At 41.3% G+C, this 26,581-nt stretch overlaps 1 protein-coding gene across 7 annotated transcripts in view; it reads left to right on the top strand.

Annotated features, from left to right (window-relative positions):
• Positions 1 to 26,581, top strand: part of RBMS3 (RNA binding motif single stranded interacting protein 3) — a 698,310-nt gene that overhangs the window by 414,262 nt on the left and 257,467 nt on the right. For all 7 annotated transcript variants that reach the window (XM_066245086.1, XM_066245089.1, XM_066245084.1 and 4 more), the window contains exon 5: positions 24,256 to 24,413. In XM_066245086.1, coding sequence (XP_066101183.1) covers positions 24,256 to 24,413 — 158 coding nt within the window. The remainder of the gene's footprint in view (positions 1 to 24,255; positions 24,414 to 26,581) is intronic.

The following is a 26,581-nucleotide window of genomic DNA, read 5'->3' as shown; positions in this document are numbered from 1 at the left end:
AAGTGAGGCACATAGAGAAAGTGATGTAAAGGTAGCTAAGTACAATTTCAGTAGAGTCATATCTTTACAAAGATATGAAGGAGTGAAGCATGTGATTTTTCTGGGAAAGGATGACTCTAATTGGAGGGAACATCAAGTACGGAAGCCCAGAGGCAGAAGAATGCCTGGGATATTTGAGGAATGACAGGGAAGCAGGAGTGTCCTGAGCAGAATGAGCACAAGGCCGGAGAAACAGAGTAAGGTGGGGCACGTAGGTCATTTTAGGGACATTTGACTTTATTATGAGTGAGATAAGAAGCCAGTTAGGGCCCTGGCCGGTTGGCTCAGCGGTAGAGCGTTGGCCTGGCGTGCGGGGGACCCGGGTTTGATTCCCGGCCAGGGCACATAGGAGAAGCACCCATTTGCTTCTCCACCCCCACCCACTCCTTCCTCTCTGTCTCTCTCTTCCCCTCCCACAGCCAAGGCTCCATTGGAGCAAAGATGGCCCGGGCACTGCGGTTGGCTCCTTGGCCTCTGCCCCAGGTGCTAGAGTGGCTCTGGTCTCGGCAGAGCGATGCCCCGGAGGGGCAGAGCATCACCCCCTGGTGGGTAGAGCATCGCCCCCTGGTGGGCAGAGCATCATGCCGGGTGGATCCGGTCGGGTGCATGCGGGAGTCTGTCTGACTGTCTCTCCCTGTTTCCAGCTTCAGGAAAAAAAAACACAAAACAGATTTTGAACAGGAGAGCAATATACAGTTTTGCAGGGATTAATCAATCTGCTCATCTTCTGAGACCGGACTATTGGTGGACAAGTGTGGAAGCAGGAAGACCTGTTAGGAGGCTGTTGCGATAACCTGAGATAAAGATGACAGGGGGTTAAACAAATGAACTGCAGTGAAGATGCAAAGAACTCATTGAATACTGAATAATTTTGAAGGTAGAATGAACAGGATGTAGTGACTGAATGCAAGAGATAAAAGAAAAAGAAGCGTCAAGGATGACTTCAAGTGTTGTGGCGTGAGAAACTGAAAACTTACCATTATTTGATGGAGAGGCCTGGGAAGAAGAGGGATGGGGTTGAGGACATCCAAGTGCAGATGTTGAATAGGCAGTTGCATTGGTGAGTCTGGAGAGAACATGGTTGGAGATATAATTTATACATGAAATGTAAACTCGTGAGATTTGAGGAGATAACCTGGTAGGAATCCCATGGAGTGCAGGGAACGTAAGATTTAGATGAGAGGGAATGTTCAGCTCTCTCTTTCCTAGAACACAAAGATCAGGTATAGATAGCAAGTCACTTTAAGTATTTTTTTTTCCATTTTGCACGCGAGTAGAATTAGATTGTAGAAAGTAGGTTTAGATGTTGAGGCGTGTACATGCTTGCTGAAACACACACACATGCACTCAAATAATAGCTCTGGAGAAAAGGCAGCAACGTTGAATGGGCTGTTCTTAAAACTTGGCCCATGATGAATATAACAGCATTTACAGGCCTTGAGGCGAATCTTTCTTTCTGGGCCTACGTCTTATTATTTGGGTAGTGTGTTTTATAGTTTCTATATTACAAAGGACAAAGGGGCCTTGTGTTGTTTCTTCTCATAGATAGTAGAGAATTGTTTTAAATTTGGGTGGAAAAGAAATAAGAGTAGCAACTTCTTGAGGATAAATCTATTTCTACTTCATGCACCCCTCCCCACCTTCTGCCCAATTAGTGGTGGTTTTGTTTAAAACTCTAGTTCTTAGAATATTTTCTGGTAGATGATTACCCTGCCCGTGTGAATTGTGAAATAATGTCCTCTAGTCAAGCAAGACTTATTTGTTTAATGAACCAATGTGAAATCCAGGGGCTGGATGAGGGGTGCCCATATATGCCTAACAGTGTGCTGGGTATTATGTCCCCAGACTGATTTACCTAACAGCCGGGTGTTGTTTGATATAGTGAGCTCCATTTATGGTAAATAAAAGCAGGCCCTGGCTGGTTGGCTCAGTGGTGGAGTGTTGGCCTGGCATGTGGAAGTCCCGGGTTCGATTCCCGGCCAGGGCACACAGAAGAAGCACCCATCTGCTTCTCCACCCCTCCCCCTCTCCTTCCTCTTTGTCTCTCTCTTCCCCTCCCGCAGCCTAGGTTCCATTGGAGCAAAGATGGCCCGGGCGCTGGGGATGGCTCCATGGCCTCTGCCTCAGGCGCTAGAGTGGCTCTGGTCGCAACAGAGCGATGCCCCAGATGGGCAGAGCATCGCCCCCTGGTGGGCATGCCGTGAGGATCCCGGTTGGGCGCATGCGGGAGTCTGTCTGACTGCCTCCCCCTTCCCAGCTTCAGAAAAATACCAAAAAAAAAAAAAAAAAAAAAAAAGGCAGGATTCAGAGAGACTAAGCAACTGGTCGGGTTAAATGACCTTTTGTAACTCAAATCCAATGCTCTTTCCTCTGTATGCCCTATTGTGTTTTTTTACCTACAGTGTAAACCAAGCAGATCTTCCTAAAGCTGCAAGACTACCTGCTGTGACTTTCCAGGGACCCGTGCTTATTCTCTTCCAATCATGGGACTTAAGCACACATTTTAATACTGACTTGTTTTGATAGCATCTTCCCTTGGAGAATTCCCCTGAATGTTGAATGTGCAACTATCTAAATCCTCATTGCCCATTGGGTGGCTGTTTCTATCATTAGTTTCATTTCACAGACTTTGTAACCGAGGAGGAAAAAAAATGGTCTCAAGATCAGAGGTGACCCCCGTGGGCCACTTCTGTAGTAACAAGTCATTTCCGTTGGGGGTTTACCACCTGCTGGGGCATTGTAATTGTTTGATGAGGGGATTGTTCAATTTGGTGCATCAAATACCTTATCATATTTGTGCACATTTTTCCCATGTATGCTCACTTAGCCTGCAGAAATCCCGAACCAGTCTGATTACCCTTTGATGCCTTTTCATCTTTTGTTCTGCCTTATTATTCCTTGGAAGTAAAAAAGAAAAAAAAAAAAAAGGAAGGAAAAAAGCATCTTGAAATATAACATTTGAATTTCAATGACTCTGAGAACAGAATTTAGGCATAAGTGGCCCCTAAATTCAGCCAACAGGTTGGCAATGATTCCAAAGATGGGTCACATTAGCAAGGCAGGTGTGGGACGGAAATGGGACTTCCATAGATGGTTGGCAGAGATACACTGGTACAAATTGGAGGGGATATCTAAACATATTAAATTGAGATTCCCTTTGATATAGTAATTTGGGAAATGTGTCCCCTGGTATACTCACACAGCCACTGGAGTTAAGATATCTGGGCAGAGAAAACGGGGCCAAAATGTTTTTGCTCCCTGCACTATTAAAAAGCAAAGGAGTCTTCTAAGGTTTTCTAAAAACTAACAATATATAAATTAAGTTCTGAATTTATATTAAGTATATTGCTTTGGTAATGCAACGAGTCTTACCCTTCCTGTATTAAAAAATTTGAAGCCATGTAAGAAATAAGGAAAAAGAAAGCCTACTCTTGACCACCGCCCATAGATAACCATTATTAAAAGCTAGTGTGTTTTCCTCTAGTTCTTTTGTGTGCAAATGTGAATGTACCAACACTACTTTTTCCCTGTTTTTCACATATAACCTTATAACATGGATATTTTCTTTTATCCAAACTTTTTATAAGAATTGTTTTTATAACATGGATGGACCTTGATAACATTATACTGAGTGAAATAAGTAAATCAGAAAAAACTAAGAACTATATGATTCCATACATAGGTGGGACATAAAAATGAGACTCAGAAACATGGACAAGAGTGTGGGGGTTACAGGGTGAGGGGAGGAGAGAGAGGGGGATGGGAGAGGGGAGGGGCACAAACCAATTGGACTTTGGGTGATGGGAATGCAGCATAATCAAATGTCAAAATAACCTAGAGATGTTTTCTCTGAACATATGTACCCTAATGTATCAATTACCCCATTAAAATTAATTTAAAAATATTTAAAAAACAGAACCAGAAAAAAAAAGAAGTGTTTTTAATAACCACAAGATCTCCCACTCTATGAAAGCATAGTAATTAAACCTTCTCACTGGGTGGGGTATGTATTGGTTTCTAGTTTTGCTTTGAGGTCCTCTTCCTCGTGGCAGCTGGCTGAAACCTACCTACACATTGTTTTTCTTTAGTTCTTGGTTTGAAGTTTTTTTTTTGTTTGTTTGTTTGTTTGTTTTTTTTTTTTTTTTCATTTTTCTGAAGCTGGAAACAGGGAGAGACAGTCAGACAGACTCCCGCATGCGCCCGACCGGGATCCACCCGGCACGCCCACCAGGGGCGATGCTCTGCCCACCAGGGGGCGATGCTCTGCCCATCCTGGGCGTCGCCATGTTGCGACCAGAGCCACTCTAGCACCTGAGGCAGAGGCCACAGAGCCATCCCCAGCGCCCGGGCCATCTTTGCTCCAATGGAGCCTTGGCTGCGGGAGGGGAAGGGAGAGACAGAGAGGAAAGCGCGGCGGAGGGGTGGAGAAGCAAATGAGCGCTTCTCCTGTGTGCCCTGGCCGGGAATCGAACCCAGGTCCTCCGCACGCTAGGCCGACGCTCTACCGCTGAGCCAACCGGCCAGGGCTGAAGTTTTGTTAATAGAGTATGGGTCAGTCTATTCTAAATTGTTTCTTTCTTGGCATATTACCTTTATGGCAATTATAAGTCAAGAAATTATAATCAGGACGATATAATATAATACATTATAATATATATACTATATTTTGTTGGTGTCAGCCATAATATTTTATTTTAATGCACATATTTATGCATGTTGGGGCGGGACAAGTTATGTTACTGGTGGTAGTCTAGCACCATTTAAAAGCTTGGACTCTGGGCCCTGGCCAGTTAGCTCAGTGGTAGAGTGTCGACCTGGTGTGCAGGAGTCCAGGATTTGATTCCCGGCCAGGGCACACAGGAGAAGCGCCCATCTGCTTCTCCACCTCTCCCCCTCTTTCCTCTCTGTCTCTCTCTTCCTCTCCCGCAGCCAAGGCTCCATTGGAGCAAAGTTTGCCTGGGCTCTGAGGATGGCTCTGTGGCCTCTACCTCAGGCGCTAGAATGGCTCTGATTGCGGCTGACGCCCCAGATGGGCAGAGCATCACCCCCTGGTGGGCATGCCAAGTGGATCCCGGTAGGGCACATGGGGGAGTCTGACTGCCTCCCTGTTTCTAACTTCAGAAAAATCCAAAAAAAAAAAAAAAAAAAAAAAAAAAGCTTAGACTCTGGAGTCACTGGCCTGGGTTTAAATCTTGACTGTGTGATTTTAGGCCAGTACTTCATCCACTTGGAGCTTGTGTTTTCTTATTTGTTAAAACAGTGGTGACAGTGAGGCCCACCTTGAAGGCTAAATATAAGTATTGGGGAAAAGGCGAGGCACGGTGCTGAACACACGTAGATGCTGAGTAAGAGTTGGTCAGATGCTGAGTAAGAGTTGGTCAGATGCTGAGTAAGAGTTGGTCAGCATGACCACTACTATTTGGTGCTTGTTATTCACACTGTTCTTCTGATATCATTAGGGTTTTTGTTTTGTGTTGTTTTTCCACTCATTTTCTCCACACTTCAAGGAACTTTTCTGTAGCTGCAAATTGTGTCAAGCTTATTTAACCACTCCTGTAATTATCACCCTCTCATTTTTTTTTCTCTTTTGTCCTTTCCCCACCACAAGTGTTTCTAAGATACAAATTGTGAATTCATCGCATTAAATGAAAATTATGACAGAATCCTAAGTTCCAGTGTTTTTCATATCTATATGGGTTGGTATCTTTTAAATCAGAACTATTAAATTGTTATTCTTAAAAATCTTTTAATGGTTCTGTAAAGGCACAGTTCTTCAGGGTATAAGTAATAAGGCCATCGACCCACTAGGCCTGCACAGAAACGTGGACAATACTCTCACTCCCCTCCTGAATGGTCAACTTCAGACTCAGGGATTCTCCTGCTGTCTTCAAAGTGAAGGTGGAGAAGCAAAAGCTGATTTTGCTGCAGGGCCAGTTGATAACCTGTTTAGATTTTTTTTTTCATTGTGCCTGTGGCTTTTTGAGTCCTTGACTTCACCTTTTGTCATAGGCATTTTGCATTTCTTAGGGGAAAGAAATCATGAAGAGCCACTCTTTTTTGAAGGGATCCATTGTCACTACCACTCGGATTCTCATGGGAAATGGCAACCACAGAGGAGCGATCATAAATGACAGTTCTTATTATGTAATTTTATATGAACCGGACATTTGCTGCCCTGCCTTTAGTATAGAGATGAAAAGATCTCCATTCCTGACCCAGGCCAAGGAGCTCAGTTGGTTAGAGCATCACCCAGATTTGCCAAGGTTGCAGGTTGAATACCTGGTCAGGACACGTACAACAATCAATGAATGCATAAATAAGTGGAAAAACAAATCGATGTCTCTTTTTCTCTCCCCCTTTCTCTCTCTCTATCTAAATTCAATATATTAAAACATTTTCAAAGGGTCTTCATTTCTGATGTTTTTAATATTTCTCCTACCTTTTTAGTTTGTAAAAATTACATTAATGTAAAGTTGTAGTAATAATACAGAAATGTTTGAAGTAAAATTCTCTTGTAAATCTGCCCTGGAGACATTGTCATATTTGTACATAAAGTTTTCCATCTTTCTTCATGAATCCCACTTTCTACATGCATTCCACTATATTACATATCTTTATAATATACACTTTATTTTTTTTAAACTTTTATTTAGAAAATTAACTTTAACAGGGTGATATTGATCAATAAGTGTACACAAGTTTTATGTAACATCAGTGTTTTTTTTTCTCCCAAAGTAAACTTTGAGACAAAGGTTTGAGTGTAGTTAGTTCATTGGGAAGGTGGTCCTGAAAAACAGAAGTGTGGAAAATGAGATAGCATTTGGAAAAAAGTCCAGAAAGGATGTTCTAATAAGCAGATATTGGCTGTGAGCAATTGGAGCTCAGTTCTGCTGGGGAACTTATGAGGAATCATATGAAATGCAGCTCAGACAAAGGTGCTAGAATGTTTATTCTCCTTCTTGCATACTCTGTCGGCTGAAGTTCTCTGCAGGGTGTTAATTTCTTTGAACCTTGGTCTGTGTCTGTGCAGAGATGCACAACGTTTGGAAAAGGCAGAGCAGAGAGCCCCCCTCCGCCGCAGGCACTGCTCCGGTACTAACAATGGTGCCTGTGACTGTCCTTGATGGTTGTGTTGCAATCACGTGAGCCACAAAGATGTGCTGGGATACACTACAATCATCAAGCATCATCTGTAATCCCACCCTGCATGCTGTTCTGCAACTGGCTCTTTAAAAACTTGAGCAATGTAGCTTTGATACATTTTCTAGTCAGTACATGCACACATCCATTTTGTTTGTAATGGCACTGTTCCTCCCTGAATATTAGAATGAGCTAGTTAATCATGGAAGTGAGAGCAATGCCAATTTTTGTCCTCGTTTTACTATGCGAACCTAGAGATATGCTAAATAATTCTCCCCAATACCAACAGTGACTTAACTCCTAAAATAGTGTGTCTCAAACTTACCGTAAGTCCACAGGGGTCACCTGTGGATCTTACTAACATAGAGATCTGATTTAGCAGTACCGGATTAGGACCAAACCAGACTTTGAATTCAAGGTTCTACAACTGATAACATGAAGAGAACTTGTACGTTATGAAAATATTCTTTATGAGAGTCTGGGAAATTTCTGAAAGAATAGACTTATTGAGCTCTCTTTCGGTATGCTGGGAGAATGTAATATCCAGCTACACACTTGGTTTGGGACCTTGAGCAAGTGTTTTGTGTCCTCTGAGAAAAACTGGGACACTGTTATCTTTCAGGTGCCCTGGTTCTTAATATACTATTTTATGATCCAATGTGTGCATTGCTTTGCTGGCAAAAAGAATATTCTTCTTGTCTACTTAGTTCTTTTATGAATGTGTTTGCCCAAGCTAACCTATAAAACTGGTTGTAGGATATTCCAGAGTTCCTAGGGGCACTTACATTTATACATCATCACTACTCTTATTAGCTGAAACTAAATGAGTCAGATCACAAACCCCGATGTCTAATGGATATATCAAACTTAAAGTATCCAAAGGAGAGTTCTAGATTTCTTAATCCTCCGTGTTTTCTGTCACAATAAAAAGTGAATATGTGGGTGAAGACACAAATGTCAAAACCCTGAGGGCATCTTCGAACCCTCCTGTCTCACATTTCTCCCATCCCAGCCATCAGAAGATATGTAGTCTACCTGAAAAATGGATTTTTTTAAAGTGAGAGTAGGCGAGATAGAGAGACAGACTCCCACATGCACCCCAACTGGGATCCACCCAGTAATCCCTGTCCAACCGAGCTATTCTCAGCACCCAGGACAGACTGCATGAGGGGAAGAGAAAGAGAAGGGGAGAGGGTTGGGGAGAGGGAGAGAAGCAGATGTGTGCCCTGACAGGGGATCGAACCTGGAGTGTCCATTCCCCAGGCCAATGTTCTATTCACTGAGCCAAGCGGCCAGTGCCTGAAAACGGAAGGTTTTTTTTTTGTTTTTTTGTTTTTTTTCCTGAAGCTGGAAACGGGGAGAGACAGTGAGACAGATTCCTGCATGCGCCAGACCGGGATCCACCCGGCACGCCCACCAGGGGCGAGGCTCTGCCCACCAGGGGGCGACGCTCTGCCCACCAGGGGGCGATGCTCTGCCCCTCTGGGGCGTCGCTCTGCTGTGACCAGAGCCACTCTAGTGCCTGGGGCAGAGGCCATGGAGCCATCCCCAGCGCCCGGGCCATCTTTGCTCCAATGGAGCCTCAGCTGCGGGAGGGGAAGAGAGAGACAGAGAGGAAGGAGGTAGGAGGGGGGTGGAGAAGCAAATGGGTGCTTCTCCTATGTGCCCTGGCCGGGAATCGAACCCCCGCAGCCAGGCCGATGCTCTACCACTGAGCCAACTGACCAGGGCCCGGAAGGTTTTTAATCCCCTTTTTACTACCACCATCTCCACTGTTGTTTCCATAGCCACTCTCCTGATCTACTGCAACATCTTCCCAGCTAACAAGAACTCTGCCCCTGTTCTTAACTTTCTCTTCTCTTACAAACATTTCTTTTCTCAACAAATCAGATCATGTCTTTCCCCACTTAACTCTTTAATGCCTTCCCACTGAACATAAGAACCTACTCCCTGATCCCAGCGTGTAGGCACAGCATGACCTATAATGCCTGATACAGACTGGGCCCTGTATATGTTTCCAATGTCATTTCTTCCCATTTCCCTCCAGTTCACTGGGTCCCAGCTTCTTGACTTACCTCATGCCCAGGAAGCTCTTACCTTCCTGAGGGATTTTCTGTCTGCCTGGAAAATGTTTTGAATTCTATGAATTTCACTGTGGGTTTTTTTTTTCCCAATTAACCTGAAATTCATCGATACTTTTTCTATATAGATGTTATTCTATTTAGCCATGCTAAATCTTAATTGGTTCTTTCCAAAAATTCCCAAGGAAATGGAAGGAAAAAAGGAAAGGACGCCATGATTTCTGTTCTCGCTGCCTTCCTGCCTGTCTTCCTTGATTTCTGATCTCCTGTATGCTAAACAGGTAGTTTTCACAGAATAGGTCATAAGTTAAATAGACGATAAAATAAATTAAGTATAAATAACCTGTGAATAGACACATTTTGATTTAATGCTTTCTTCTGAAATTAATGCAGTTATCTATTCCCTCAAATGCTTACTGTTGTTTCTTATTTACTTGAGAAGAAAGTATAGGCAGGCACAGCAGCTTAAGGTTTAAAAAGAGAAGAAATAGATGTTAGTATCTATAAAATGTCTCTTTAATCCTCACTCTAACCTTACGGTAAACAGGATCCTTCTTCTAAATCAGGGGTCGGGAACATTTTGGCTGAGAAAGCCATGAACACCACATATTTTAAAATGTAATTCCATGAGAGCCATACAATGACCCGTGTAGGTTACACATTATCCAATAAAAATTTGGTGTTGTCCTGGAGGACAGCTGTGATTGGCTCCAGCCACCCGCAACCATGAACATGAGTGGTAGGAAATGAATGGATTGTAATACATGAGAATGTTTTATATTTTTAATGTTATTATTATTTTTATTAAAGATTTGTCTACGAGCCAGATGCAGCCATCAAAAGAGCCACATCTGGCTTGCGAGCCATAGGTTCCTGACCCCTGTTCTAAATGGTAATGAAACGAAGAATCACTAGTCCAGAACGAGAGGGTGCACGTGGGTGTGCATTGTACACATATACAAACACACATACGTATATACACAAACTCCATATACATAAACTTATATGTAGCTAATATGTAAGTACTTCTGTATTTAAAAACCAGATCAGCCCTGGAAATCCCTGACAATTCTTCATTGTATTGGCACCTTTTTCAGTGGAGCCTGTAAAAATAATTTTTAAAGATTCATGAGTTCCCTATGAGAATTTGTAAATTTGGGGCTTTCCATTCTATGACAGTCTTAAAAAAAATTATAGGAGTATATTTGAGGTCATTTGCTTGACTAGCTGATGTCACTGCCTGTGTCTGTGTTTATGTCTATAATCACAGAGTGCCAAGGAGACCTATTGTCACTGTCTGGGACTAATGAAGAAAGAACGAGGTAGACCTAATCAGTAAATGACGCTTTTAAGCCAAAGGAAAGCTGTTAGCCTGACAGGCTGTGCTCAAATGATGGGTTCACAGTAATCCTGATACATAAAAGTGGTGGAAGGAACAGAATGTCATGAGGTAAAAAGCATAAAGCCCATGAAGTTCAAAACTATTTGGTACTGCAGCAGTCAATAGCATATTTATATTGCAAGTAGCGATTCAGATTTGGCAAAGCAACATCATCTATGATATTAAAGTTTGAATTAAATTGTATTGGTTATGCAGCCTTGCTTTTATGCGATTTTAAAGTGTATCTGGTTTAATATTTGCAATTCAAGCTGTAAACCAAGGCATATATGTCTCATAATTAAATGTTTGTACATACTTAAGTTTTCTTTAATAAAAATAACCAAACCACCCCTAGGAGTTTATTATAAGTGTATATAAAATATAGAGAGTATATAACAGCATTGTATAGTAATAGGTATGTGATATGTGTATTTTTCTTCTGCTTTAAAGGGTTGATACCAGGATATCACAACTTTGGCACGATGGATGCCTCCTTTCACAGATAATTCTTTCTTGTGGGCAGTTTCCTGTATAGCCTGGATGTTCATAGCAGCCCAGTCACTGCAGTTTTGACAAACAAAAATGTTTCCATTTATTGCCAAGTGTCTCTTGGGGGACAAAACTGCCCTGTTTTAGAATCACTCGTCTATATACATTACTCAACTACAGTAACCGCCGCTTATCTGTTATTACTATTATGGTTGCCAAGCGGTGATTTGCAATTCCAACCTTCCTCCTACATTTATTAGTTGGCATCGTTCCTTAAGGAGTTCCTCATTTATTTAGCTATTCACTTAGATAAGAAGAGACTCATAGATTTTTATTTTATTTTATGGTTTAAAATCATTACGAACATTGTGTATATTTATGCTCCCATGTTTTGAATGGAGCTGTAACGAGGTAGAGATAAACGATGGCTATAAACCAGCTGCTCTTTCCTCTCCTCTTCAGTGTATTAGCTAATTTTGCAGTGCTTTTCAGGTATTAGGATAATCCAGCAGAAGGGCCATTGTCTCAAAGGGTGGCTGCCAGTTCTGCCTCAGTGATTCACTGAAGGGGAGCTGACAGAGGGCAAGTCACCTTCTCCTTGGAAGCCGGGAGCGTTTTGTTGTTTTTAACTATGCAGAGAATGACAATGACTCTAAAGCTGGGGAGAGGGGGTGGGGGCAGAGGGAGAAAGAAAGACTCTTAACTGAGTTTCAGCATTTTAATGTACTGCAGGTTCTCAATTGTATGAATGTAAGAAGCTTAGCAATTTGGTATCTTCTGAATAATAGCATTTATTTTATACTCTAAATACTCCCAGGGAAGTCTGAAGAACATTGTAGCTTCTTTGGTATAATAGCTTTTTTTTTTTTTTTTTTTTGCTGGGTTAATTGACTTGAACAGTAGGATTGCTCATTAAAAAAAATAAAAAATTTTTAAAAAAATGCCACACAGTTTTGATTAATGAGCCCAGTAATAAATGATTAATCTTTTTAGCTCATGAATGACAGGAACAGTATTCTCTGCCCCCCCACCTTCGTCACATATTACTAGATTCTCTTGCTGATACAGCGACCACATTTCAAGGATCTCATTATCAGTTTAATATGCCCACATCCATATAACTTACTATAGTGTCTACTAAGTTTGTCCCTATGAGGAACTCAGTTGAGCAGATTCTAAATAGCAATGATTATTTTTTATGAGCATGACATATTTAATTGATGGCTATTCTCTTGAAATGCCTTTAATTGATCTCTGTATTTTAATAATAATAATAGACATGAGCTACTGAGCTTCTCCAAAGTACCTGACACTCTACTGAATTTTACTTTATTGTATCATTGAATTCTCACAATAACACCCTTCAGTTATTAGTATTATTATGTCTACTTTAAAGTTCAGGAAATTTGGCAAGAAATGGTAATAACTAGTTAATGTTAAAGAACTAACTGGTTGATGTCAGAGAGACCATGTTACTCTGTTCACAGATTATTTCTATTCAGTGTTTATTGGAGGTTTATGAATAAAATTGCTATTGTTGATATTAAAATATATAAATAGCTTAGCCCAATCTGAAATATTTTTTATCTTAAAATTGAACATATCCCAGGGGTTTTTATATTTCCAGAATTAATTTTTATGTTCATAAGGTAGCTGAGATGCCATTTAGAAATAATTCAGATAATCTAGTCATCATTTTGAGGAAAACAAAATTTCAGGTGATGAACATAAGAGCATTTACAAGGCAGATGTCTATATTCCTTATTGTACTAATGTGTTGGCTGAAGAGAAATGGCTCTTTCTTATTGAAATTTGGTTGTAGATTATCAGTGGGCTCAACTCTCTATGGCAGGCAATATGACTAAGGAATTTTCAGTCTTGGAAAGTTAAATTGTGTTCTCAAGGAGGTTTACACACTGAACACCTGTATGAATCTATCCAATGCTGGCTTCTTCAACTCGAGCCAGCCATTAGGTACACTGTACTTGTTTTGAGATCTCAGGCCTCCAATTGAAATAAATTAGAATTTGAATTCTAGTAGAACTTCTTCATAGCTATGTGACCTTGGGCAATTCCATAGCTTTCCCATGTGAAAAATGAGGACATTAATTATATCTACCTCCAGAGTTGTTTTAAGGAATAAAAACCACATTGAATTGAAGTGACTTTAAAGCATAGTGCTTGACACATAGTAAGCTTAAAATAAAAGATAATATTATACCACCCAATGATAATGATATAAATTCTATCTAACAGCAAATAATTTATGTGACTTGATAATAATGTTAATCCTATGTAGCAATAATTCTTTTAGTGTTAATATGTCTCATGCAATATTTGAGACATACTTAAAACTTCTTTGTGGTTTATAAGAAATTCAAATTAACAGGATTTTCTTATAATTTGTCCAGCTGCCCGTAATTTCATGAGCATAATGTTTGCCATGTGAGCTCTGTTGCACTATTCCATGGGTTACCATTTGTATTGTGCTCTGTGAGGTGTTGTTTATATAGAATACAAAGACAGCCTGACCTGTGGTGGTGCAGTGGATAAAACGTTGACCTGGAAATGCTGAGGTCGCCGGTTCGAAACCCTGGGCTTGCCTGGTCAAGGCACATATGGGAGTTGATGCTTCCAGCTCCTCCCCCCTCCTCTCTCTCTCTCTCTCTCTCTCTCTCTCCTCTCTAAAAATGAATAAATAGAATACAAAGACAATGTTTTCCCTTGAGTGGAACTCTGTTGTCTTTAACATGTTTGTTTGTGTGCCAGATATGGGTGTAAGCCTCAGCAAATGTAAGCTGTCATATTCTAGACAGAAAATACAAAAATGGTTGGTATCTGTTCTATATTGATGTGTTATGGTGATTCTTCCAGAAGATTTCAATAGCATACCATAATAACATTATGGTTCCATTCATGTCATTTTCATAATTCCAGTTATTTGAAGGAAGATCATGGTCCTTATCAACAAATGTGACAACTTTCCATCCCAGAGTGCACAGCAGGCTGATCATAGAAATACTCCTGGAGAGCCCCTTCAGAGAAGTGAATCGGGCTCTGAGAAAATGTGATGTGATTTGTTTACAATATTGAGTAGTTCTCTATAGTTTTGTTTCCTGTTCTCATTTTTGACTGTCAGCACCCTGAGTACAAGACCAGGCATATTTGTGATAGAGTACTGTAATACAATAAAACTATAGAGAGATCTCAATATTGTAAAATGTTAATTTAGCATTTTCTCACAGGGGACACCATCACATCAGGGCTGATAACTGGTGATTCTGAGCTCGAGTTCATGAGGTGCATGTGGAGGGAGAAGTCAAGGAAAGCCAGAAATCCAATCTGGCCACCTGTTCCAGGACCACAGGTAATGCAAATTCAGTCATATAGACTCCAGAGACTCATTTAATCATTCACTGCTCACCTCAACGTGAGGCTACTCAATTGATCTAGAAGTAAAAGCTGACACCAGCGTCAGTGAGTAACACAAACGACCAGTGGGTCGAGTTCTCCTGAGTCCTGGACATACTTGCATAGTCAGGTCTCTGCTGAGTTTATTATGTAGAATTAAACCCTCCAGTTGAACTTGAGGACATGAACTTCAATTTCCAATGCTGTGCTTACATCAAATTTAAAATAAGTCAATGCTTCTTTTAAGATATGCGCTCATTAGGGAAATCATTCTTATTGGTGTTTAAGAAAAGTGTTCTTATTGGTGCCTGGGGAGGACTGGTAGTCAGCCTTCTAACTCTATCACCATGTGGAACTAGGGCTGGAGAAAGCACCCTGTTTTTTAGTGGAGGGAGACAGCAATTGAAAACACAGGGAAGCCCTCTTCACTGCTTAGCCAGTAAGATAGAGGACACATTCATTAGGCACCAGTGAGGGGTGAAAGCCTACTTCTTAGCAGTCTTTTTTTTTTTTTTTTTTTTTTTTTTTTTTTTTTTTTACAGAGACAGAGAGAGGCAGAGAGAGGCAGAGAGAGGGATAGACAGATAGGAATGGAGAGATGAGAAACATCAATCATTAGTTTTTCATTGAGCCTTGCGACTCCTTAGTTGTTCGTTGATTGCTTTCTCATATGTGCCTTGACCACGGGCTTTCAGCAGACTGAGTAACCCCTTGCTGGAGCCAGTGACCCTGGGTCAAAGCTGGTGAGCTTTTTGCTCAAGCCAGATGAGCCCGTGCTCAAGCTGGCGACCTTGGGGTCTTGAACCTGGGTCCTTCCACATCCCAGTCCAATGCTCTATCCACTGTGCCACCGCCTGGTCAGGCCAGTCTTTTGCTTTTTTTCTTGTTTAATGCATCACCTTGGTGGCTGCATACTTCTGGAGCACCTATCTCAGGGGAACTCTGTACACCTCTTTTCCTGGTCAAAGGCAGTGGCTGTGTGCCTAGGGAATGCAGAAGTCCTAGGGTGAAGGTCTGAGCTGAGTCTGTGTCTTATCTTCTCATAGCAATAGAGAGTTGACCAGATGAACACATTGTATTAGTTAGGGTCCTCCAGAGAAATAGAACCACTGCAAATAATGTATTTATATTATTTATATTTATATGTGTATATTCTATGGAATCTGATCACACGATCATGGAGGCTGACAAGCCCCAAGATCCTCACTGTAGAAGCTAGTAGGGATTCAGGAAATCCAATGGGAGGTCCGGTTTGAAGGCCAGCAGGCTCAAGACCTGGGAGGAACCAATATTCTCATTTGAGTCTGAAGGCAGGAACAAACCAATTTCTCAGTTTGGAAGCCATCAGACAGAAGGAAATTTCTCTTAACACAGGAGAGGATCAAACTTTTTTTTCTATTCAGGTCTTCAAAGGATTGCACAAGGTGCACCCATCTTAAGAAAGTCAATCTGCTTTACTCAGTCTACTGATTCAAATGATAAATTCACAGGTACATCCAGAACAATGTTTGAGCAACTGTCTGGGAACTCTGTGGCCTCGTTATGTAGGCACATAAAATTAACCAGCATACACATAAATGATACTGAAGCAACGGGGTCGTCAAACTTTTTATAAAAACCGCCCACTTTTGCAGTGCTGGTCAACCTGGTCCCTACCGCCCACTAGTGGGCAGTCCAGCTTTCATGGTGGGCCAATCGCAGCGCTGTTTGGTTGCGTGGTAGGGACCAGGTTGACCAGCACTGCAAAAGTGGGCGGTTTTTATAAAAAGTTTGACGACCCTAGAAAACTAATTGTAAAATCTCAGATGCCTTTCAACTTAATAACACAGAAAGCTCTGACTCTGTGCTTCTGTTTTTAGGGTGAGACAGAACATGTAGTTATTATTATTATTAATTGTTAAATTGCTACAACATTTAAAATACACTGTTTCTTTTTAAAAACAAACAAACAATTGTTCCTTTGTCTCCCCATTGATTTTTCTTTCTGTCGGTGAAATCCAATGAAGAGCAGTATTTATAAGTAATCTTGAATTGGCGTAGTGTGGTAGAGAGAGAACTAGATCAAGAGTCAAAAATAAAAAATCACTTATAGTATCATTTATTTACTTAATATCAAGTGACCTTGGTAACATTTTTAAGATATCAGAAGCAGGTTTCTCATTTGTAGAATTGAAATAATAACTCTTGCCCTATCGACGTCATAGGGTTAGTACAAGGGGCCACATGACATAACATAACCAGGAAATATGCTAAAAATTGTAAAACTCTCCCTATCTAAAATAATAGCGTTATTATCTTTAGTCTATATGAATATCCCTTTCGATGTGTTTTTAAAATGTTATAGTCATGTTTCCTGTAGAGTTCTTGAAACTTTCTGAACATTTTGTCACCTACTGAGGATTATTCATCTTAAAATAGCTTTGTCCACCTAGTTTTAAAATGACTAGAAATTGGATACACACAAGTTTGTGATTTAAAAAAAAACCTGAAAGTATATAAAATAAGCAAAAATTAACAACTTAATATTATATCATGTGTATTATATTATAATGAAAAGGGATAGGAATATAGTTCCCTACAACAGCATTACTTAAAGTTTGATCCACCAAATTGTACTTGCCCACAATGAAATAAGAACAGACATTCAGAGTAAGCATTTAAAACCTTTATAACAATTCCACATAAACATGACATTAAATCCAATGTAATTTTAATCTGTTGAATACCTTAATAAAAAAATTTACAACATGCACTTTGCATATCTTAATTTTATTTTTTATTAACATATTTTTATTGTATTTTACAAATATTGATCTGTGACAGATTGGAAATAAAATGGGCCTCCACCATAGGTAGCTTAAGAAACATTGGTCTAGCCTGACCAGGCAGTGGCGCAGTGGATAGAGCGTCGGACTGGGATGTGGAGGACCCAGGTTCGAGACCCTGAGGTCACCAGCTTGAGCGCGGGCTCATCTGGTTTGAGCAAAAGCTCACCAGCTTGGACCCCCAAGCTGTAGCCCCACGGTCAAGGCACATATGAGAAAGCAATCAATGAACAACTAAGGTCGCAACAACAACAACAAAACTAATGATTGATGCTTCTCATCTCTCTCTGTTCCTGTCTGTCTGTCCCTATCTATCCCTCTCTCTGGCTCTCTCTGTCTCTAAAAAAAAAAAAAAAAAAAATATTGTTCTAAAATCTCTAATGTCAGCCTGACCAGTGGTGGTGTGGTGAATAGAGTGTCAACCTGGGATGTTGAGGACCCTGGTTCACAACCTCAAGGTCACCTGCTTGAGTGCAGGCATGCCAGCTTGAGCATGGGGTCATGGCTTGAGTGTGGGATCATCATCATGGTCCCAAGGTCACTGGTTTGAGCCCAAAGGTTCTTGGTTTGAAGCCCAAGGTCATAGGCTTGAGCAAGGGGTCACTGGCTCAGCCTGAGCCCTTGACACCCATTCAAGGCACATACGAGAAACAATCAATGAACAACTAAAGTGAAGCAATGAGTTGATGCTTCTCATCTTTCTCTTTCCCATTTCTCTCCCTTTCACTCTCTCTTTCCAATAAAAAGTAAGTAAATAAAAATAAAATCTGTAATGTCAGTAACCACTTAGTGAATATTTAATGTAGTTTTGTCAAGCATGTGTATTACTAGACTGTTTTGAAATCCGCTTCTATTACTACTGTTTTTAGATCCATGTATATATAATAACCATGATGCATATCCAAAAAACACAGCCCCAGATATAACCTTTGATCTCGATATGGGCAATGATTTTTTTTTTTCATTTTTCCGAAGCTGGAAACGGGGAGGCAGTCAGACTCCCGCATGCGCCAGACCAGGATCCACTCGGCATGCCCACCAGGGGGCGATGTTCTGCCCCTCTGGGGCATCGCTCTGTTGCATCCAGAGCCATTCTAGCACCTGAGGCAGAGGCCACAGAGCCATCCCCAGCGCCCAGGCCATCTTTGCTCCAATGGAGCCTCGGCTGCGGGAGGGGAAGAGAGAGACAGAGAGGAAGGAGAGGGGGAGGGGTGGAGAAGCAGATGGGCGCCTCTCCTGTGTGCCCTGGCTGGAATCGAACCCAGGACTCCTGCATGCCAGGCCGACGCTCTACCGCTGAGCCAACCGGCCAGGGCCGGCAATGATTTTTTCATCCTTCATTGGTATCCTTCCATTTGCTTAGCTTACCTTGAAATATCTGAAGCTGTCTGAAAAAGTTAAAAAGCAAATGAATGCTAATAAATCTTATTTTGGTAGTTTACTTACACAAAAATTCCAAGAAAAGGCCCTGGCCGGTTGGCTCAGCGGTAGAGCGTCGGCCTAGCGTGCGGAGGACCTGGGTTCGATTCCCGGCCAGGGCACATAGGAGAAGCGCCCATTTGCTTCTCCACCCCTCTGCCGCGCCTTCCTCTCTGTTTCTCTCTTCCCCTCCCGCAGCCAAGGCTCCATTGGAGCAAAAGATGGCCCGGGCGCTGGGGATGGCTCTGTGGCCTCTGTCCCAGGCGCTAGAGTGGCTCTGGTCGCAATATGGCGACACCCAGGAGGGTCGCAACATGGCGACGCCCAGGATGGGCAGAGCATCGCCCCCTGGTGGGCAGAGCGTCGCCCCCTGGTGGGCGTGCCGGGTGGATCCCGGTCGGGCGCATGCGGGAGTCTGTCTGACTGTCTCTCCCTGTTTCCAGCTTCAGAAAAATGAAAAAAAAAAAAGAAAAAAAGAAAAAAAAAATTCCAAGAAAAGTGAAATCATTTCAGGAAAATTTTTTTTTACATATTCTTGGGTGAAATAACTTATCTCTGTACCCATTAACAATGGAGAGGGGAATTTTCTAAACTTTTCACCATCTTTTGACAAAACCAGGTCATAAATCAAGAAATTCCAGTACAGATGAAAATGTGTAGGAACAGACCAAACTGAGGGAATTACCTATAGTGTCAATTAAATGTAATAGATGTATGAATTATAGTCATATACTTTTATAAATTAGTATACACTGCAGAGAATTTGTTCGTTCAGTGACTATGTCTGATATGCTGGCTCAGGCTAGGAACTCTTTTTATTTATTTATTTTCCATAGCCTTAACTTCATAACTAAAGCTAATTGATGAGAAAGGACTTCATCAATTGACTAAAATAAGGACTTCAGTGATATTTATCTCTGTCTGTACTAATACTTTTTGAACCACAGACAGATATCTACTATCCATGGGCTTTTAAGAGCAAAGGCAGTGCCATAAACTGGTAGGAACATTCGACGTTGGTTCTATTTCTAGCATATTGCTAATTAGCTGGGCAACCTTGAACAGTTCATACCCACTCCTCTGCTTCTGTTTTGTTCTGTCTGTTAAATGGTCAGAATGGATAAGATGCCCTCTTAGGTTCATTCTGTGGGTAAATGATCATAAATTTTAAGTTAAAAAATATTTTTGAAAAGTTCTGTGAGATTGCAATAATAACACGAAAAGTTTTTCTGGAAAGTTAAGAGGAAGGTACTCTGATTTATAGTGCCAAAGAATCTTTTAAGTCACCATCTGTTTACATAATTCAATACATAAACAAAACAGAAAGTAAAAATATGAATGTACGTATTATTTTAAAGTTCATTGTACACAGAAATTAAAAATTTGTTGTCAACAAATATATTCACAACTCATACTGCATTTCAAAGGACAGAATTTCTTAATATATAACACTGTCCACTACTGTATTCTTTCTGTGAATACAAATTAAGGAATGACACTGCTCTATGCTTCTTGTCTCTCTAAATACAAATTAATGAGTTGGCTTTACTGTTTGAATCTGGATTCAGAACATAGCTTACCGGGCAACCCCTTATGCGCTGCGTGCTTATTGCACACCATTTTGAGAAGCTGCACACATTCTGCAGCTGGGGAATTTAGGAATGGATTTTAAATCAGGACAAACTGGTGCGTGCCACTTACAGAAAATGAAAAGATCCATACAGTACTCTCTGTGATGTGGTTGGTTGCTTACGATTACTTAGCCTGATCAAGGACAGAGTGCAAAATGTTGAGTGATTCCAGTCACTTCATAGCACAGCCCTGTGTTGCAGCCCACTATTTTATTTTATTTTATTTTATTTTATTTTATTTTATTTTATTTTATTTTATTTTATTTTATTTTATTTTATTTTATTTTATTTTATTTTATTTTACTTTTTTGTATTTTTCTGAAGTTGGAAATGGGGAGGCAGTCAGACAGACTCCGGCATGCGCCCGACCGGAATCTACAAAGCATGCCCACCAGGGGGCGATGCTCTGCTCATCTGGGGCATTTCTCTGTCGTGACCAGAGCCATCCTTAGAGCCTGGGCCAACTTTGCTCCAATGGAGTCTCGGCTGCGGGAGAGGAAGAGAGAGACAGAGAGGAAGGAGAGGGGGAGGGGTGAAGAAGCAAATGGGCGCTTCTCCTGTGTGCCCTGGCTGGGAATTGAACCCGGGACTCCTGCATGCCAGGCCGACGCTCTACCACTGAGCCAACCAGCCAGGGCTGCAGTCCATTCTTTTAGAAGCTCTGGGTTAACGCAGGAACTCCCGAGCGACAGTGCATGCATGTATAGATCTCTCATGAGACTTGAGTTGGTGTAGGTGTATAAGACCCAGTCATTATATCATAAAAAAGTTGTCCTTTTCTCACTTCTTTCTCAATTGTTATTCTTTCCAGGAAAAAGATTCTGTCTACTGCTAGCATGCTTCCCACACTTCTTTTAATTACAAATTTCATTTGTGAGTAGGAAGAGAGACAACCACCAGGGTCAACGCCTTCTACAACCAAACATCATCTGCTACGATTTAATAACATTTACTTGTTCCCTGTCTTCCCTGTAACCCATTTATGCCGAGTCATACTGGTTTTTCATTATGGTACCAACATAATTATCTTTTGAAAGAAATTTATTTTCACCTAAAGTTATGTTGAATTACCAAAAAAAAAAATGTATGTAAATAAACTAATAGTACATGCCTGGCAAAATTTTCTAAAATGCTATGCAAAGGAATGAGAAGGGGAAACAGTGGGCTGGTGGAAAGTACAGGGAGAGGCAGGTAGAACACTTGGTCGCCAAATCGAATTCTAACTCCGTCGCTAATTATTGGATTGTCCTTGGAAAAGGTGATGAATTTTTATTGCTTCCATTTCCTCATTACCCCCAAAATATAATGCTCTTGCCCAGCTCTCTTTAAAGGAATGATGTGGAGATTAAAATGAAATGATGGGTTGTGAAATTTGAAAGTTACATATGCAGAAGTTCCGTTATAAATTTGAAACCCACTTTTGCCTTTTTTTTTTTTCTCCACAATCCCAGCTAAAAAAACAAAACAAAAACAAAACCCATAATCATGCTCATTTAGGAAAGGATAATATTATCTGTGTTTTCTTTTTATGATCATAGCACTTATTAGTGGTGTGTGTGTGTGTATGTGTGTGTGTATGTGTGTGTGTGTGTGTGTGAAGACTATAGTTGTACATGGGCGACATCTACACTATTGCTAAATATATATTAAAGCTGTCTTGTCTTTTTCTGATTGATTATATGTTTATTTTTTACTGTTTTCTTTGGTGATTAAAATGTTTGAAAACTAAACTATGTTTAAGAAATGAACCTAATAATACATGTTATTCATCTTAAAGTTTAATAAAAATATTATGGCCTATCTGAATATTTAGAGATGTTTAAAAATAATGGAGTTTAGTTTCATACCAAGCTTGTTTCTTGACTTGAAATGATATATGGAACCTTGCTTAGTGTGTGGTTTTTCATCACGCTTAAAATGTCAAATTTTTGTAATATATGAAAACATGTCTTCACAAAAGACATTTTACTGTTACATAACGTCATTTCTTATAGACCTTAGGATTTTTTTCCAGTTTAATCTCACTTATTCTTTAAGTCAAGGTTGTTGTTTTGGTTAAAATACAATGATTGAAACATCTGATATATTTTGATATTAATAATTAATTATGTCAGGTCAATGGCTGTGTTTTGAGACATACATACAACTGTGTTCCAATTCATTCATTCTGTAAAATAGAGAACATTCATGCATGTGGAAATAATGCTGCCAATTATTGTTTGGTTTCCCATTCTATTAAGTGAAGGTTATTTAAGCACTATTGCTATTGAATTAGAAAATGATATGCATCAGAAGTCATTTGCATATAAATATTCATGGATGGTCTAAGGCAGCAATTCATAAACTTGAGCAGTCATCAGAGTCACCTGGATGGCTTTTCAAAACACAGATTACGCTTGACCAGGCGGTGGCGCAGTGGATAGAGTGTCGGACTAGGACGCGGAGGACCCAGGTTCGAGACCCCGAGGTTGCCAGCTTGAGCGTGGGCTCATCTGGTTTGAGCAAGGCTCACCAACTTGAGCCCAAGGTCACTGGCTTAAGCAAGGTGTCACTCGGTCCGTTGTAGCCCTCCAGGCAAGACACATATGAGAAAGCAATCACTGAACAACTAAGGTGCCACAACAAAGAATTGATGTTTCTCATCTCTCTGTTCCTGTCTGTCTGTCCCTATCTGTCCCTCTCTCTGACTCTCTCTGTCTCTGCCACAAAAACAAAACAAAACAAAACAAAGAAACACAGATTACTTGGCCCACTCTCAAGTTCCTGATTCAGTAGTGCTGGTTGGGACCTGAGAACTTGCATTTCTGGCAAGTTCTACAGTGATGCTGAGCCTGATGCTGCCGCTCTAGGACCTACATTAGTTTCCCCATTGGTCTGGTGCACGGCAGTTTAGTAGCACAGAGACTTTGGCAATACTCTCAGATTTCAGCTGTGACTTTGATACGAGCTGTGTAACTTAAACAAGGAGGGATCAATTTTGCCATGTGTGAAATAGTAACAATTATATCTAATGAGAATATTGAATGAAATCATGCATATGAAGTGTTTAAAAACAATGCCTAGCATGTTATGGGCACTCAGTAAATACAAACATTCATCCCTAGAGGTGATGGTAGTTAAAGAGTGGTGACAGTGGGAGTAGTAGTGGAGATAGAGAAGAATATACTTATTAGTTTAGTTCAATTGCAATAACATTTTCTAAGGGAGGCTGGACAGAAAGATTGGCTTTCACTGATGATATTGTGTCTGTAAGAAACGTTCTGGAAGGCCCTGGCCGGTTGGCTCAGCGGTAGAGCGTCAGCCTGGTGTGCGGGGGACCCGGGTTCGATTCCCGGCCAGGGCACATAGGAGAAGCGCCCATTTGCTTCTCCACCCCGTACCCCCTCCTTCCTCTCTGTCTCTCTCTTCCCCTCCCGCAGCCAAGGCTCCATTGGAGCAAAGATGGCCCGGGCGCTGGGGATGGCTCCTTGGCCTCTGCCCCAGGCGCTAGAGTGGCTCTGGTCGCGGCAGAGCGACGCCCCGGTGGGCAGAGCGTCGCCCCTGGTGGGCATGCTGGGTGGATCCTGGTCAGGCGCATGCGGGAGTCTGTCTGACTGTCTCTCCCCGTTTCCAGCTTCAGAAAAATACAAAAAACAAAACAAAAACAAAAACAAAACGTTCTGGAGAGAAGGGAAAGTTCGGTGAAAAGAAGCAGTGCCCTTTGTGAAAGAACTGTCAAGAACTTTCAAGACCACGTTGGAGTGGAACCTAGATTGCAGTTTAATCAAGAGTGTATCTATTTGTGCAGTGGACTTCTCAATATTTAGAACTTACCACATTTCTTTCTTTCCTTTCCTTAGCAACAAGAGCAAGACCCAACAAACCTTTACATCTCAAATCTCCCCATTTCTATGGATGAGCAGGAACTTGAGAATATGCTGAAACCCTTCGGACATGTCATTTCCACAAGAATACTAAGAGACGCCAACGGAGTCAGCAGAGGCGTTGGCTTTGCCAGGTAAACTACTTGCTTTGTATATTACTTACCTTTCTTCGTCATTTTCTTATAATGCCATTCCTTTCTTTCTAGCACAAGGGCCCAAAGGCATACTTTTTTTTTTTAAAGAAGTTTATTAAACTTATCCTATGTATCTTGCTTCAAGACAAAGAATCCCAATGTAATTATAAATCTGTTGTGCTTTCTAAAATGTGTCCAGAGAATGTTTATATTGTCTGGAGTCATAATGATATGCATTCTGAGTTCCCAGTCTTCTCTACGCCGATGGATCAACAAAATCAGATGCTGCCAGTTTCTGCTAAAAGATAATAAATGCTCAGTACCCCAAAGCTAAAGAGGCCATGTTGTAAACAAAGCATCGAAATGGTTTTGCATTGATTTTTCAAAGAACGAGATGACAGACTTTCTCGGTCAGCTGAAGAGAGAAGAGAAAGATACAGAGAAACAGGAGTTGTTGGGAAGTCCCAAGGAAGACAAAAATATTAGAGGGGTCCAGGGGGCATTTGCATTTAAGAGGCCACGCTTCTGTGTTTTTAATGTTTTACACAACATTAAAAAAAAAAAAAAGAAAAGAAAAGCAAATAGCACTTTTTTCAATGTTGGAAAAGGAAGATTAGTTCTCACTTTAACTTTAAGGGAATGTTTATAAAAGAGGATCTCAGCCAGGAACAGAGTTAAAGTGGTTCTACCTGCTGTGTTTTCATGAAAAACGAAGCTAAAGAAACCACTGAGAAAAAGAAAACTGCTCAACCACAAACAAGAATAGGAAAAGCTATGTCTCCATGGCTTGGTGTTGTGTGTGTGTGTGTCTTCAGCTGACTAACATGGATGAACGGAGGATGTCAGCGCCATCTGGAGTGTCATTCTGTTGCAAACAGGTGTGTCCACTTATGATGAACCCTGCCATCACTTGCCAAACCATTTCAAACCAACTTCTGTTAACCTGATTTGAAAGATAACAAACTGTAATGTGAGCGTTAACTGATTTCTAACCGGACTTCCTAGAGGTTGTGGGCCACGTATTCAAATTCTTTATATTCCCACACAACATTCTACACATAAGACATAGGCAAGATGTGTGTTTGATGACTTTGAAGAGAAACGGACGCAATGAAGAAAACCTTCCAGACTTAAATATACGCATGACACGTTTAAGTTTTCGGAATACTGTTAACTGTTGATTTGCATGGTCAGGACAGAGCTCATCACATCTCCTGGATGTCTGAGATTTGCCAACGTCATCATTCTTGGATAGTGTACAGCCTGTAATTGGAAGTCCGGCCAGCCTGCGGGTTCAACGTCATCACCGATGTGCTTCACACAGCATATACCTCCTTTGGTTCTTCCTCCACTCACACCCCCCCAAATCTCTCTCTAACAAATAAGTTTCTCCTTCATTTGTACGCCTGCTGAGAAATGAACATCTTTCTAATCAACAGAACACACTTTCTAAGAAAATCTATGGTGACTTTTTTTAAACAAAGGATTTTTTTGTGTGTCAAGTATATTAGTTTGTTAGGCCTGCCTACGATACAACAGACAGGGTGGCTTAAAAAACAGAAGTGTATTTTCTCACAGTTCTAGAGGCTGGAAGTTCAAGCTCATGATGTCAGCATGTTTGGTTTCCTCTTCTTGGCTTGTAGGTGACCTTCTCCCTGTTGTTTCAATTGGTCTTCCCTTGTGTCTGAGTCCTAATTTCCTCTTTTTTTTTTTTTTGGTATTTTTCTGAAGCTGGAAACGGGGAGAGACAGTCAGACAGACTCCCGCATGCACCCGACCGGGATCCATCCGACACGCCCACCAGGGGGCAACACTCTGCCCACCAGGGGGTGATGCTCTGCCCCTCTGGGGCATCGCTCTGCCACGACCAGAGCCACTCTAGCGCCTGGGGCAGAGGCCAAGGAGCCATCCCCAGCGCCCGGGCCATCTTTGCTCCAATGGAGCCTTGGCTGCGGGAGGGGAAGAGAGAGACAGAGAGGAAGGAGGAGGGGGGTGGAGAAGCAAATGGGCACTTCTCCTATGTGCCCTGGCCAGGAATTGAACCCCGGTCCCCCGCACGCCAGGCCGACGCTCTACCGCTGAGCCAACCGGCCAGGGCAATTTCCTCTTTTTAAATGGCAATTGGGTTAGGGCCCGTCTGACCTCATATTAATGTAATGGCCCCTTTA

This window comes from Saccopteryx bilineata, chromosome 10 (assembly GCF_036850765.1).
Source record: "Saccopteryx bilineata isolate mSacBil1 chromosome 10, mSacBil1_pri_phased_curated, whole genome shotgun sequence".
Classification (NCBI taxonomy): Eukaryota; Metazoa; Chordata; class Mammalia; order Chiroptera; family Emballonuridae; genus Saccopteryx; species Saccopteryx bilineata.
This window is presented reverse-complemented; position numbering and strand designations above follow the sequence as displayed.